Here is a 16,726-nt window from a genome sequence, read left to right on the forward strand (position 1 = left end):
TCCACTTCCAAACCATATGGTGGCCAGTGAAATGTAGATAGACCTTATGTTTAGAGTGGACTGCTGGCACTTAGAAGCCCATACCTTAGCAATTTGGGTATTAGCAATCTCCTACCCAGATAAGGCAGGTCTAGTTCCTTTATGCCTTCAGCATTTATCAGGACCCATGGCACAGTACCAAAACACCAGGAACTGATTCCTCAGATAACAAGAAGAGAAAAGGCTGTGTTAACATGGGTTCATAACTGCAGAGTTACTGAGTTATTCAAGCATGTGCGTGCTGACAAGTGGTCTTTGTCAGAGGAAACTGTACAACACCATTTACAAGTGTTAGACAAGTAATCAAATTATGAATCAATGTGATATGGAGCTGAATATCCTAAGCAATGCACAGATGAAGTACAGTGATTGCCAATTAAATCTGTAGTTGTCAGCATATTGGTGGTTTGTAATTATGGCGTGCAGTCTGCTATGAAATGACAAATAAGTACTTGGAACATTAAATGTATCTGTGGCTGTTAGTAAAAGTGTGTAGGGGATGGTTTGAAATTGCCTATACCCATGTCTGGAAATGTAAACCAACCAAGAGCTCATGGCCATGTATTACATTTATGATTTAACAGATATCAATGGAATGGAGGCATGGCACTTGTACCAGAACACTACTCATTGTGCAGATTACCAAACTGAAAGACATTTGAAGGAATTCATTGCTGCCTCTATGAGTTCCACACATCCTCCAGGGAATGAGGGTTGGCCAAGACATTCAACACCAGAGGATGAGGAAGGTCTGCTCAACCCTGTGGAAGGAAGTTCTGGTATCAACATAAATGTGAAAATGTGCTGTTTCCATACCATCTGCAGCACTTACAAACCTTTTCTCCGGTGGATTATCTTCCAAATGTTGTTCTACCTCTGGTTCCTGTAGCAATGTGTTTTCACAACCAACTTTTCAGCTGTTATTTTATGCACAGATGAAGTGGCATTCACAAGAGACAAAATCCAGAATTTGCATAACCAGCACATGTGGACATGCACAAATCCCCTTGCAAATATCCATCTTGTCACCAACAGAGGATTTCCTTTATCACCTGGGCAGTCATTGTTAGTGGCCCTCCATTCTTCAAGGAAGACTAACTGGACAGAACTACACATATTTCATGTGTACTGCATTGGCTGGGAACTTAGAAGACATGCCACTTGCATCCCATTGACAAATATATTTCACGCATGGTGGTACTCCCACATATTTCAGTCTGTCTTCCCAGAGGCACCTGAATGCTCATTCTCCTGAGTGGTGGATAGGTAGAGGTGGACCAATAGCTTGGCCACACCATTCACCTGACTTAAACCCCATGGGCTTTCATCTGTGGGTACACTTAAAGTCTCTCACGTATATTCGGCTGCTATTGTGGATGAATCTACTCTCCATGCACACATTAAGCAGTCTTTCAGTCAGTTAGTACATCAGCCATTTTTGATTGTGTGTGGAATTCAATGAGGCAACAAATGGAGGAGGTCACATTTAATACTTCCTCTGATGTGTAACTGGAGTGAAACATCTGGCATTGCAGACATACAGTGGAGTTTGTAGGAACTGAAGATCGAATAAATCGGTAACAATGCATTTCCAGCCCATGTTGACATAGCCTTTTCCTCTTCTTGCTATTCTATCTTTCATAGTGGCTCTGTAAATTAAATTTCACTGGAAACAGATTTTTATGATTAGCAACAAGTACCATTAAGGTAAATTGTGGCAATATAAAGGCTGTTGAAGAGTCCTCTTTTAAATGTTCTACTTATACTTAATTATTACAAATCACTGTGTTGTACCAGAAGATAGCAAAACAGGACATGTAGTAAATAGGTATGGAAGGTTGTGGTTTGGTGGAATGGGTGAGGAGGGAAAAAGAGACAGGGAGTGGGAGGGAAGTTTGGGGAAAGGTGGCTGGTGGTCATGCCCAGATAAAATGCTGTGCAGAAATTGCAGCAGAGTTGGTACATGACATGATTGTTTTCATATGTGGCCCTGCCTCTGATGCAATAGAAAAGCCAGTGATGGTACTGGACTATTATGTTTTGGGCAGGTGAATGAGGCATGTCTTGCACTGGGGTCTTCCACAGCAACATAAATACGAGCCATGTGACAAGGGTTTAGGAGTGGGAGTGATATAGGGGTAATCCAGGATGTTAATTAGGTAGGGTAGGTGATGGAATACCACTTTATAACTGGTGGGAAGGATAGTGGACAGGATGCTCCTCATTTGCGGGCACACTGATGAACTATAAAACCCAGTCAAAGTACATGGTCCAGTTACTCCAATCTGCAGTGATGATGGGTGATGAGGGGGTGCTCTTTTGCTACTGGTTTTTGGGGCTGAAAGAAGAATTAGAGATGTGTGAGTAAGTGACATGGGAAATTTTGTTTGTGGACTAGATTTGGGCGATAGTGTCTCAGTTAAGACGCTTGTGAGATCTTCAGCATACTGGGCAAGGGAACTCTTGTCTTTGCAGATACACTATCCTGATGTGGTCGGACTATGTGAGTGGAATTTTTTGGCGGGTACTTTTGATGGTTGGTGGACTTTATATGGACAGAGATATGGATGGAGTCATCAAAGAGGTGGAGATCAGCACCTGGGAAGGTGGCATGTTGGGCTGAGGAAGACCAGGTGAACTGAATGGGGGAGGAGGGGCTGAGGATGAGGATAGGGTGTCTTAGCCTTGGGTCCAGTTTATGAAAATACCATCAATGAACCTGAAGGAGACAATGGGTTTGGAATTTTATAGGGCTGGGAAGGTTTCATATAGATGTCCCATACACAGACAGCCGTGGAGGGTTCTATATGGGTGCCCATGTCATGTCACATATTTGTTTGTGCTTCTTTACCTCAAAGCAGATCTCAAGCTCACTAACCATCAAGACCATTAGTCCACCCCTGGTAGCTGAGTGGTCAGCACGACGGAATATCATACCTAGTGCCCTGGGTTCCATTCCCGGCTGGGTCAGAGATTTTTGCCACTCAGGGACTGGGTGTTGTGTTGTCCTTATCATCATCATTTCATCCCCATCGACACGCAAGTCACTGAAGTGGTGTCAACTCGAAAGACTTGCACCAGGCGAATGGTCTACCCAATGGGAGGCCCTAGCCACACAGCATTTCCATTTTATCAAGAGCATTTTGACAGCTGTCACTTCCACATGAAAAAATCTCTGCCATGTAGCCTGGCCACCAACAGGTCATTTGGTTTATATATGTGGCAACACAATCAAAATTTTGTTAAACACCAGAGCTGTGGGTTTGAAATTTTGTCTGTACAACCACACCTCCACAGGAACCATTCAAATCTATACCATTGTAGGTATTTTGAAGAGTGAATTATTATGAACTGAACTTGCTGATTAGTGTGTTCATTATACAGTGTTTTCCAGGTGAATCTCAGGAAAGTTTCCACGTGGTGTTTTAGTTACAGATAAAAATTAATTTCTATTTTTGCTTCCACCATTTGCCGATAGGTGGCGACAACGGTAAGTAGCGGTCGAAACAAACAGATCGCAGATGTCAGGCAGTTAGCTTGGACCTCAGTCAACATAACCTCATTGAAACATTAGTCAATTTGTGTCTGCATCATAAAGTTGTTCTTGATTGAAAATGTCAGTTAACGAGCCTAATTCTCATCATTTGCGGGAGGTGTTACTGTTTTGTTTCAGTATGAAGAAAACAGCAGCTGAGTCTCATCAAATGCTCTCAAGTACATATGGTAAGGACGCTATTAATGAAAGAATATGTCGTGGGTGGTTTCAACAATTCAAGAACGTTGATTTTAACGTTGTAGACTGGCATAGTGGTGGAAGAGAGAATGTTTTCGAAGATGCAGAATTGGAAACATTGCTGAGTGAAGGCTCACATCAAACTCAAGAAGAATTGGCACAATTAGTGGGAGTGACACAGAAAGCCATTTTAAAATGTCTCAAGGCTATGGGCATGATTCAGAAAGAAAGAACTTGAGTCCCATGTGAGTTGAAACCAAGAGACATTGAACAGCGTTTGTGTGTTTGTGAACAGTTGCTTCAGAGGCAAAAATGGAAGGGATTTCTGCATCGCTTTGTGACCAGGGACAAAAAATTGGTTCATTATGATAATCGTGGGGATATCCCAGCCGTGCTTCCACATCGATGGCCAAACCGAATATTCACATGGCTCCAAGATCATGCTCTGCATTTGGTGGGACCAGCTCAGCGTTATGTACTATGAGGTGTTAAAACCAAGTGAAACAATCACAGGTACTTGTTATCAAACACAATTAATGTGTTTGAGCAGAGCATTAGAAGACAAATGGCCACAGTACAGCGAGAGGCACAATAAAGTGATTTTGAAGCATGACAGTGCTTGACCCCACGTTGCAAAAGAGGTCAAAACGTACTTGGAAACATTAAAATGGGAAGTCCTACCCCACCTGCTGTATTCTCCAGACATTGCTCCCTCTGACTATCACCTGTTTAGATCAATGTCGCATGGTCTGGCTGACCAACACTTCTGATATCATGAAGAAGTCACAAATTGGATTGATTCGTGGATCGCTTCAAAAGATGAACAATTTTTTCAATGCGGGATTCATACACTGCCTGAAAGATGGGAGAAAGTAGTGGCAAGCAATGGAAAATACTTTGAATGATACATGTGTAACCAATTTGTTTCATCAAAGCCTCAAATGTGGGGGGAAAATGGCAGAAGCAAAGTCTTACACCTTGTAGTATTATTTATGTTTTTTTTTTCTTTTGAATCTGCATAATATGAGTAAGATTAAAACTTAAACTGTATGCTGCGTATCAGCTGTATTCCTGATCAAATATTTTTGGTACACCTCATATGATTGAATTTGTGCCCTTGATTTTTTACATAAAATCTAGAATAAAGTGTCACTTACAAGGGTAGGGTCATCAACGAGAACACTTCTGGCTAAAAACATATTTATTGAGTGCACAAAAAGTACACACAGAGCTGAACTGCCCGCCTTAGTACAAAGTTTCATAAACAGCCAATCCCAGACTCTTTCGGAAATTACATATCATAAACTATAAATAATTTCATGGTGCAGGAATCACATGGGTACCCACATCTCACAGCCAGGGACAATAACCACTAAATCACGGTGAACATCATGCAACATGTGGTGATATAGCACCTTGAATTGCCCCCCCCCCTTCCAAAACAGTGATCCACTGTTTTGGAATGGACTATACCTTCCTGCATCTGGATGTAGTAGGCAGATCTTTATATGGTACCGATGGTGTGTCCTCATGTTCTGATAACATTATCTGTCACTGTGATGCTCAAATAGAGTTACTCCCATTGAGGTATCATGGTCATTGGGCAGATCTTCATGTTTCTTGTATCAGAAACACCTAATGTTGATCTGTGCCTCAAGATTATGACAGTGCTTGAAGTGAAGCACATGATCAACTTCTCTGCAGTTTTGTGTCCTCAATATAAGATCATCATCCTCGACTTTGTAGGTAATGTCTGACAATTAAGGTAGGATTCAGTGTAGACTGAAGTAGTAGTTTAATGATTTTGATGACATCCTGACCTTCTGTACAGGTGTAGAAAACCATACTAAGGGGGTATTTGGCATTATAATGGTAATAACATCAACAGTCCTTAACCCGGGCATCGAACGTCTATATTTGTCAGATGTCATGTTTCTTCAGTTCAGGTTATGCTTGGTGTAAGCATGCTCAGCATCATTAGGTTGAAAGTATTGATTGTTGTTTGAATGTGGGTTAATAGAAATGGTGTGAAACCTGCAATATCTTGCTTTGTTGTGTTATATGCATCTCTTACTATTTCCAGGACAATTCCCAGCCTCTCTGTTTAACATCAACATACAATGAGAGCATATCGACCAATTTCTTAATAAAATATTCCATGGGATAATTTGTCTGTGAGTGGGAGGGAGCTTTCATCCTGTGGACAATGTTACATCATGCAATTACTTCTGGCAGCAGCATCATGCAATTACTTCTGGCAGCAGTCCTGACTGACACACTTTTTCAGGATCAGAGATCATTACTATGACACTGCATGCTTGAAAACTGTGTCTTCTGCAGGGAATATGGCTCAATGATCTCATCTCACAGCATCTTCTCCACTTCCTTCTGAATTACCCCACATTCACCCTTTTATGAGTGTTGTTGACTGATGAGAAGATCAACCTCAGTGTTGATATGGCGTTCCACATTCAGCCATCAAGTGCCTCATCGCCACGCAAGACTCAATATACCCAAAACCTAACACAGAATGGCCAGCACTTGCTGATGTTGTTCCTGTGTCAAGTTAGTTATTATCCTGTTTAGTTATCTGAATGTTCTGTGAATTGCAGTTGTGACCTATCACTGTAATACGGAACAAGTAAGCTTTACAATTATTGTGCATCTACTCTGCAGAAAATGAGACCTATGGCAGTTAGTGATCCAGAGCTGTCCTTGTTTGTTTGTGATTGGTGTGATTGACAGTTGTATATAGGCTTATTTGCGAGGCTGAGTAACCATTTGTACTCAGAGATTCACAGTTTAACTGAGTATCCAGATTATTGACAAGAACTCATCTCATTCATGATGGAAGGATAAGTGTGTGATCAGTGGCAGAAAATTGACCAGAGCAAACTTTGTTGTGTGAACTTATTGGAATGGCTTCTTCAACTGCAGCTTCAATATTTCACAGTTTATGACTGTTTGCGATGCCTGCAAGAAGTCGCACCCAAGGATAACATTATGCCCTTCTTTTAAATTGAGAGATTTGAGGGTCATTGATAGTTATTCTCACAATACAGGTTCCTAACAGTAGGAGGTATTTTCCATTTGCAGTCTTCAGTGCAATGCCCTTTGAATCTTGGACTATTATTTTCTTTACCAGACAATGGAAAGCACTTGAAATTACAGAAAATGATGCCCCAGAATTGATTAATATCTGGACTTTTGTCAGTAATGATGTCAATGAGATTTTCTGACATCCTGATAACTGTAACAGCTACACTGCAGCAGATGATATGCAACAGACGATATGCAGCAGATGATATGCAGCATATGTCAATACATCATCTTGCACCGTTAGGAAACAGATTTTTTCCCCTGAAGTCACTGGAAGGTCATTTATACATATTATTAAAGATGCGGATTCAACACTGAATATTATGTGACTCCACAATTTATTTATTTATTTATTTATTCATACATCTAGTTTGGTAGGACCAAATTGAGGAGCAAATCTCCAAGGTTGTGGAACATGTCAGTACATGAAATTAAACCATAGAAGTAATAACAGATAAAATAAAACCCAAAAAAGTCTAGCCATAAGTGTTTGGAAATGCTATCAACAATATAACATAGGAATCCCTCAACAGAATAGAAGAAGTGACTCATGGGGAAACTCTTCTTCAGTTTCGATTTGAAAGCACGTGGATTACTGCCGAGATTTTTAAATTCTTGTGGTAGCTTATTGAAAACGGCTGCAACAGTATAGAGCATACCTTTCTGCACTAGATGTAAGGAAGTGTGATCCAAATGCAGATTGGATTCCTGCCTAGTATTAACTGAGTGAAAGCTGCTAAGTCTTGGGAATAAACTGATATTGTTAACAAGAAATGACAGTAAAGAACATATATAGTGAAAGACCAATGTCAGAACACCCAGACTAATGAACAGGAGTCCACAAGAGCTTCATGAACTTACACCACTTATTGTCCAAAGTGCCCATTTATGAACCAAAAATATTCTTTGAGAATGGGAAGAATTACCCCAAAATATAATACCATATGACATAAGCGAATGAAAGTAAGCAAAGTAGACTAATTTCCATTTCGAATGATCACTTTTTTCAGATACCATTCGAATAGCATTAAGTCTTTGAACAAGATCTTGAATGTGGGCTTTCCACAACAGTTTACTATCTATCTGATCATTTAGAAAGTCGAACTGTTCAGTTTCACTATTTATATGCCCATTCTGCAAAATTAAAATGTCAGGTCTTGTTGAATTGTGTTTTGGAACTGTAAAAACTGAATCTTACTGTGATTGAGTGCTAGTTTATTTTCTACAAGCCATGAACTTATGTCATGGACTGCACTATTTGAAACAGAGCTAGTGTTGCACAAAACTTCCTTTACTACCAAGCTAGTGTCATCAGCAAACAGAAATATTTTAGAATTACCTGTAACACTAAAGGGCATATCATTTATATAAATAAGGAACAGGAGTGGTCCCAACACTGATCCATGGGGCATCCCCCATTTGACCATCCTCCACTCAGACCCCACATTGCAGCCACTCTCAACACTGTGAATAATGACCTTTTGCTGTCTGTTGTTAAAGTAAAAGGTGAACCGATTGTGAGCTACTTCCCATGTTCCGTAATGGTCCAACTTATGGAGCAATATTTTGTGATCAACACAATCAAACACTTTAGTTAAATCAAAAAAATATGCCTAGCATTCAAAACCTTTTGTTCAATCTGTCCAGTACTTCACAGAGAAAAGAGAATATAGCATTTTCAGTTGTTAAATGACTTCTAAAGCCGAACTGTACATTTGATGGCAATTTATGTGATATAAAATGATCAATTATCCTTACATACACAGCCTTTTCTATAACTTTAGCACCGAGCGAGGTGGCGCAGTGGTTAGCACACTGGACTCGCATTCGGGAGGACGACGGTTCAATCCTGTGTCCGGCCATCCTGATTTAGGTTTTCCGTGATTTCCCTAAATCGCTCCAGGCAAATGCTGGGATGGTTCCTCTGAAAGGGCACGGCCGACTTCCTTCCCTGTCCTTCCCTAATCCGATGAGACCGATGACTTCGCTGTTTGGTCTCTTCCCCCAAAAAACCAACCAACCTATAACTTTAGCAAATACTGATAGCATAGAAATAAGTCTAAAATTGTCTTCATTATCCCTTTCTCCCTTTTTATAAAGTGTCTTTATTACAGAGTACTTTAATTGTTTTGGAAACTGACCATTCTTAATGTAAAAATAACAAATATGGCTAAGTATAGGGTTAACATGTGCAGCATAGTACTTTAATGTCCTGCTAGGCACTCCATCATATCCCTGAGATATGATTTAATTATTGATTCACTTGCCCCCTTGTCAGTATCACAGAGGAATGTTTCAAACACCAATTTGGAAGGGCATTTTCCAAGAAAGTTGTATAATTTGCTGTAGAAACTAAGTTTTTATTTAATTCGCCAGCAATGCTCAGAAAAATTTTCTGATTTATCGTTTAATGATTGTTAAATATGTACATATATCTGACTTATCAGTAACAGAAATATTTTCACTATGAACTGACTTTATTTTGTCAATATTGTGCTGCTGACCAGACATATCCTTTACAACTGACCATATGGTTTTAATTTTATTCTGTGAATTAGCTATTCTATGTGCATACCACAAACTCTTTGCCATTCTAATAACATTTTTAAGCAGCTCCAATACTGTTTGTAATGGGTTACTGTAGCTTGATTGTGACTACTTCCAACATTTTTATATCATTCCTGCTTTTTTCTTCATGATATCCTTATCCCACTAGTCAGCCATCCAGGCTGCCTTTTACTGCTAGTACCCCACTTAGAACGTTCTAGTGGAAAGCAATTCTCGAAGATTGTGAGAAATGTGTTAATGAAAGCATTATATTTGTCATCTACATTATTGACACTATAAACATTGTGCCACACTTGTTCATTAACAAGGTTTAAAAAACTCTCTATTGCCATTGGATTAGCTTTCCTACATAGTTTGTAATTATATGTATTTATGTTCCCCCATTTTGAGTTTCATTCTCGTAGTACAATTTGTCAGTGTGACTCTCTGCCCTCTGTTATGAAGATGTAACTCTATATATTCAATAAATAGGCTTGCCATTAATAGCAAAGCAATGTAGTTTCATAATCACAGTTTAATGGTCCACAGAAGGTCATAGAATGTCCCAAAAGAAAAATTTTTATTGTTTAGCTAAGCAGGCAACAGTTATGAGATCATAAATGGGTTTCCCTGTAGAGAATCCTGCAGGAAGGCAAAAATGTGTCGTAGTTATCAAGTTACACTATGGAAAATGAATGTTTATTGTATGTTAGGTAACTATCTTAAATTTTCTTGTAAGTCAAGCAGGACTGAATATGTGATTGTCACTACAACGTATTTAAATGTAACATTTGGAATTCACAGTTCCACAGTCCTCCTGGCCTCAATTTCTGCAAGCCCCTGTTCCACACCCTTCACCACCATGCCACATTGTCTCCCACTTCACCCTATTAATCTAGACACACACTAGCCTTTCCACAGTCTTGGTGTGACTTTCTTTTATCTCTCCTCTCAATCCAGACTTCCATCTCAGTAACATCTATCTGCCCTGTTGCCTTTCTTCAGTAAGCCACCTTTCTCCATCACCGGCCCCTTCCCTTTTCTGCTTCCTTTCTTCTCTTACCCATCCCACCTGACACAGCCCCTTACCATTGTCAAGCTGCAGCTCTAAGACAGTTTAGTTAGCAAGGAAAATATAGCCATTTGTGTATTAATTATCTTCAGGGAAGGACATTGTGCAAAATTTCAGATATATTTTCAATTTCATTTATGTGGCTGTCAGCCATGCAGCACCTGAACTATATGGTGGGTGGTTATCTTTAATTCTGACATTATCTGCATACTAAAATAATATCTATTTGTAATACTTATCCTGTCAAACCTGCATTCTGTGTATCTTACTTGTGTTTGTAATTTGCCATCACCTTCATTTTTCAGAAGCCCTTATCCTGAAAAAAAGGCTAATCAACAGAATGGAAAATCCTGGAATTGAACAGATGGTTCTCTGACTGTATGCTAGTTGCCAATGTTGATACCACTTTGAAATCTTATTCAGGTCTTACTGAATATTTTTGCAATGTTTTTCAGATGATACTTCATTATAGATAACCGCATCATATGCAAAATGTCGGAGGTTACTATTAATATTGTCTGCAGTGCCGTTTACACATATATACATGAACAACCAATGGCCCCATCATGCTTCCCTGGGGCACACTTAAATTTACTTCTACATCTGTCAATGATCTCTGTACAAGGTAACATGTTTTGTCCTCCCTAACTAGAAATCGAGCCATACACATATTTCACTTGATAACCTGTATGATCACACATTTGTTAATAAGCATAGATATAGTATTGAGTAAATCCTTCTGGAGATCAAGAAATACTAGATATAACTGATTGCCTTGATCCATGGCTTTCAGAATGTCAAGAGAGAAAAGCAAAAGTTGAGATCTGCATGAGCAATGTTTTTGGAATCCATGCTGTTTGGCATTGAGGGTGTCATTCTGTTTGAGATATCTCATTATGTTTGAGCTCACCCATGGATGTCAAGGATAGTGGATGGTAGTTTTGTGAATCATTTCTGCCACTCTTGTTGTAGACAGGTGTGACATGTGCTTTCTTCTCACTACTGGACACCATTTTTTGTTAGAAGGATTTCTGGTTCTTCAAAATTTATTTGCTGACTGCAAATTTCTTGACATCAGCTGTCTTAGATCTACAACCGAGCCGGCCGCGGTGGTCTAGCGGTTCTAGGCGCTCAGTCCGGAACCGCACGACTGCTACGGTCGCAGGTTCGAATCCTGCCTCGGGCAGGGATGTGAGTGATGTCCTTAGGTTAGTTAGGTTTAAGTAGTTCTAAGTTCTAGGGGACTGATGACCACAGATGTTAAGTCCCATAGTGCTCAGAGCCATTTGAACCATCTACAACCCAATAGTGACAAATGAAAATTTGTGCCAGACTGGGACTTCAACCTGGATTTCCCAATTATCGCAAACGGTTGCCTTAAGCACTTCAGCTATCCATGCACACTCCCCGAACTGACCCAAACTTCATCTACATCCTCGTATAATCAGCCTCTAAATTCATCACCTAATGCTCACAACACTACTTGGATTTATGCAGCAGAGAGAGTGAGACAATAAGGAATTGAAACGAATGCTGTTCTCATCATGTGCCTGCCTAGGCTTGTAATGCTTACATGCTTGTCTGATAGAACAGACTCTCTGGATCATCAACAGTATCTGTTCTTTAAGACATGCAGAGGGGCTAACTCAGCTGCAAACTCTGTATGGAATCTGGTATGGACTCCATTGGGCACTAGACCTTTGTTCAATTTTAGCTATTTCACCTTTTTGTCAATGCCAAGAACACTAATATTTACATCACTCCATCTTTGTAATGGTGTGAAAATTAATTGTGACAATACTCCATGGTTTTTCGTGTAAAGAAATATTTTAAAATGGATTTCATCACTTCTGCTTTTACTTTTTTATGCTCAGTTTCAACTTTTGCTGCCTCTAATAGCCTTCACATACGACAAGAATTTCTTTGAGTTTTGTGAGAGATCTTCCAATAATACACTACTGTGTTAGTTGTTGAAGGATTCATGCATTGCCCTCTTGACAGCCATACAATTTTCATTTAGGAACTCTGGATCTTCATTTTACACCTATCGTGCATTAGTGTGTGTTGGCTTATATTGATTGTGTAAACAAATGTAGCTGACAATATGAATGGGAGAGTTCATAAATTTTAATCCAGAATGAATATTTATTATAAGTGCTATCCACTTTGTCAAAACATTACAAAATTTTGATATTTTTAGGAAAATAACTGGATGTGGTGATTTACATGGGTAAATAACCAAGGCACATTATCACCTGCCTGTGATGAATTGGTTATTACCACATAAATGATAAAAACTTTTACATTCACAATTTATATTTGCCTTTGGTGTAGTATTAACAGGACCCAGGTCCTTATTTCATGACAACTCAACACCCTTTGCTTTCAACTTCTATTTTATTTTCTTCAAGACAAAATTACAGGCTTCATCACAGACATAGTTCAGTACCAAGTAGTAAACAGACTCCCTCAGTTAGTGACAACGACAACAACTACCCTACAGCAGTACTATTCCATAACTCTTCCTATTTTGTAAACCTAGCAAGTGCTTTTCCTTCATCTTTCTTCCTTCCCTTCAGTGCTTCTGTCAGAAGAAAGAGCCATTGGCTCCGAAAGCTTTTGCATTTCCATATCTTTTGTATGTGTTCCCCCCCCCCCCCCCCCCCCCCACCACCACCACCACCACCACCACCACCACTTGGTAAGTAAATTTTGTATCCATCAAATTATATCTTCAAACACTGATTATTTTTGTTGATATATTATATAGTCATTTAGATTAAATAAATTCCTTTGCTGTTTTACAGCAATTTTACATTATTTATTATTCATATATTGCAGGACATGATACTTGTCTTTTCTTTACAATTGATGTTTTTTGTGGTGAAACAGTATTACAATACTACTTTACATTTGCAGCTCCATTACAAGAGCCCATGAGATTAACAGCTGTATTACACATTTTAGGTGTCCCTGTGCCCTGCTTAACTGATTTGTAAATTACATTAGCATGCAAATAAACCATATTCTATCTGTTTCTTAAAGTACTTGTCTTTTGTGATAAATGTGTACTTGTGTATGCTGTCATTAGGCAAACAGAATATTTTATATGAGTACATGATTAAAGTTTCATGTTTTCTCTATTGGTAAATATCTATGATTTTTTGATTAAAAAAAGTTGAAGTTTGTCATATTTTGGATAGTTAACATAAAGTAATTATATACTGGATTTTAAACCAATGTCACTGTTTTAATTCATTTTGAGTAGAACTTGTGCAGTTTCAGTTTAATGAAATGCTATGTCTCAGTAACTGCATTCCAATTGTAATATCTTCACACACTGCTGATTTTTTTTTTCAGTGTTATGTCTGATAACATTATTCTCTTGGTTCCTGCCTTCTGATTGTGGTCAGCGACTTACAGTCTGTGTGGTGTCATTGTTTTTGCACATGTTCTGCCTGTTACATGTGGCTTTTGAAATATACTTCTATGGAAAATCCGTTCCTCATTTGGGTGAGTAACAGTATCAAGTTTATAAAACAATGTACTTCCTTCCAGAATGTACTTCCTTTGCACTTAACACATGAGGAATTTTGTGCATTGCCATACTGTTCATAATGAGAAATTAAATAATACACAGATTGTATGAGCAACATTTACTAGTTACAGCTATAGTCATAAATGGGACTTAGCAAGAATAACAGTTTACATACCCTTGTGTAAGGTATTCCTTGTGTTCTCAGTCATTATATGACTGATATTAAACATCTTCAAGTAGATATTACTACATTCATGCTGCCACTTCACCACAATTATTGTAAGGCTTATCCATGATTTTTACATTCATCATTGAACTACTATTGCCATATGCCTATACATTCTTCTGGTCCATTTTATTCTTTTTGCTGAAATTCATTGAGTATGTTTGTACATCTACATACAGAATCCACAAGTCACTGTAGGGTGTGAATTCGAGGTATCATGTGCCACTATCAGTCATGTCCTTTCTTAGTCCACTTGCAGATGGAATAGGGGAAAAATGACCACCTGTATGCCACAGTATTGGCCCTAATATCTCTTATCTTGTTTTGAAGACCTTATGCAAAATGTATTTTGGCAATAGTAGAATCATTCTGCAGTCAGCTGCAAATGACTGTTCTCTCAGTAGTGTTTCACAAAAAGAAAATTATCTTCCTTCCATGGACTTCCATTGCGGTTCATGAAGCATCTTCCTAACATTTGCTTCTTGATCATACCTACTGATAACAAATCTAGCAACACGCCATCAATTGCTTCAATTTCTTTCTTTAATCTGACCTGCTGGGGATCCAAAACACTCAAGCAGTACTCAAGGATGGGTCAAAGAAGTGTTCTGTATGCTGTCTCTTTAGTAGATGAGCTAAAAAAATCAAGGTCAACCATTTGCCTTCCCCACTACCACCCTTTTATGCTCATTCGATTTCACATTGCTTTGCAACATTAAGCCCAGATATTACTGCTCGCCCTCTGTAATAAAAAAAACTAAACCCTATCTGTGCCAAGCAGTACACTACTGATATTGTGTTCCAACATTAACAAGCTGTCTTCCTACTCATCTGCATTTACTTACATTTTGAGCAAGCTACCATTCGTCACACCAACTAGAAATTCTGTCTGAGTCATCCTTCATCTTCTACATTCACTCAGTGATGATACTTTGCCATGTACTACAGTGTCATCAGTAGATAGTTGCAGATTCATGATCACTCCATCCATCAGATCATTTATGTATGTAGAGAATGAGAACTGTCCTATCCCACTTTCCTAAAGAACTCCTGGCAATGCCCTAGGCTCTGATGAACACTTGCTGTCAAGGACAACATACTGCATTCCAATACTTACGATGTTTTTGAGCCATATCTGGGAACTTATTCCATATGTTTGGATCTTTGTAACAGTCTGTCAAATGCTTTCTGGAAATCTAGGAATATGGAATCTGACTGTTGCCCTTCATTCATGGATATCGTATGAGAAAAGGGCAATCTGAATTTTGCATGAGTGATTCTTTCTAAATCTATGCTGGCTTGTGGACAGAAGCTTTTCTGATCTTTTTGCAGACACATAAATTTCTACTAATTTTTGCCTTCTGACATTTCCACTTTTTTTTTTTTGCCCCCCCCCCCCCCCCCCCCCCCCGGCTTGAAAGTGCAACAATCTCTATTTCACAGCATGTTCCATATTTTGTTACTGGAATATGGTGGGTCTTTTCTGTTCTTAATCAAATTACTCAGCACACACTTCTCCAGAGTGCAATTTACAATCAGCTTAAACTTTACCAATAATTCCTCTACATCCATTGTATTGGAACTAAATGATGTCCATTCATTATCTAAGTAGGATGCTAATGATTGCTTATCTGCTTTTTCCAGCATAAATACTCTTCTAACCTCCTTGATGGATTTTTTTAACTTTAGTAACATCAGCTACGATGATGTCATGATCAATAATCCCTGTATCTATAGTGACACTGTTGATAAGGTCATAATTGAAACCAGTTTCTAAGTACAAGTAAATAGTGATATGGACAGTTTTAATTTCAGTTTTAAAAATCAGTTACTGCCATTTCTTGGATGACTGACATTTCCTGGGCACTATGACCAAAATTACAAAAAACTGTACCTTCCTTAAATTTGTGTGGAAAATGTTGAAAGCATGTGTTGCAAAGTAAAGTCTTGTGTTCACTGAAATAAGCTAGTGCATATAATTAACAACAAACCTCATGAGCAAATAGATATTCTACAATATCAGTGTAAGAAACACCATGATAATTATTGTTATTTCTCTTTCTTAGGCTACTCTAAACAAAATGTAAAACAAACAAATTTATTTTTCCTCTGTAACTTACAGATATATTTCTCAAAAATTTGAAGTTCCAATTCCAGATTTACAGGAAAGTACCAAAGGACAGTCCAAGAGAAAAGAAATTCATCACAAGTAACTAGTAACCAATATTACATGAAGGAACAGTCATCATTCGTGGTAAACACAGCACTCACTGACTGTATGCTGCAGTGCCAACCACTTTGCACACAGACCTCCATGAGATGTGATGAGAGTGGCAAGTGTGATTGTGGCTGGAGAGTCACACAATTAGTGTCCTCATTGGAGTATGAATAGTTGTGAAAATACATATCACTGTCTGGAAAGGATACCAAACCAGACACATGTACTGAAAATAGATGTATCACAGCATGAAG

General features: G+C 38.7%; 1 protein-coding gene across 2 annotated transcripts in view; it reads left to right on the forward strand.

The window, feature by feature from the left end:
* Positions 1 to 16,726, forward strand: part of LOC126485166 (neuronal acetylcholine receptor subunit beta-3-like) — a 269,629-nt gene that overhangs the window by 228,749 nt on the left and 24,154 nt on the right. For both annotated transcript variants that reach the window (XM_050108841.1, XM_050108842.1), the window contains exon 7: positions 13,851 to 14,003. In XM_050108841.1, the coding sequence (XP_049964798.1) occupies positions 13,851 to 14,003 (153 nt within the window). The remainder of the gene's footprint in view (positions 1 to 13,850; positions 14,004 to 16,726) is intronic.

Source organism: Schistocerca serialis, chromosome 6, assembly GCF_023864345.2.
Source record: "Schistocerca serialis cubense isolate TAMUIC-IGC-003099 chromosome 6, iqSchSeri2.2, whole genome shotgun sequence".
Classification (NCBI taxonomy): Eukaryota; Metazoa; Arthropoda; class Insecta; order Orthoptera; family Acrididae; genus Schistocerca; species Schistocerca serialis.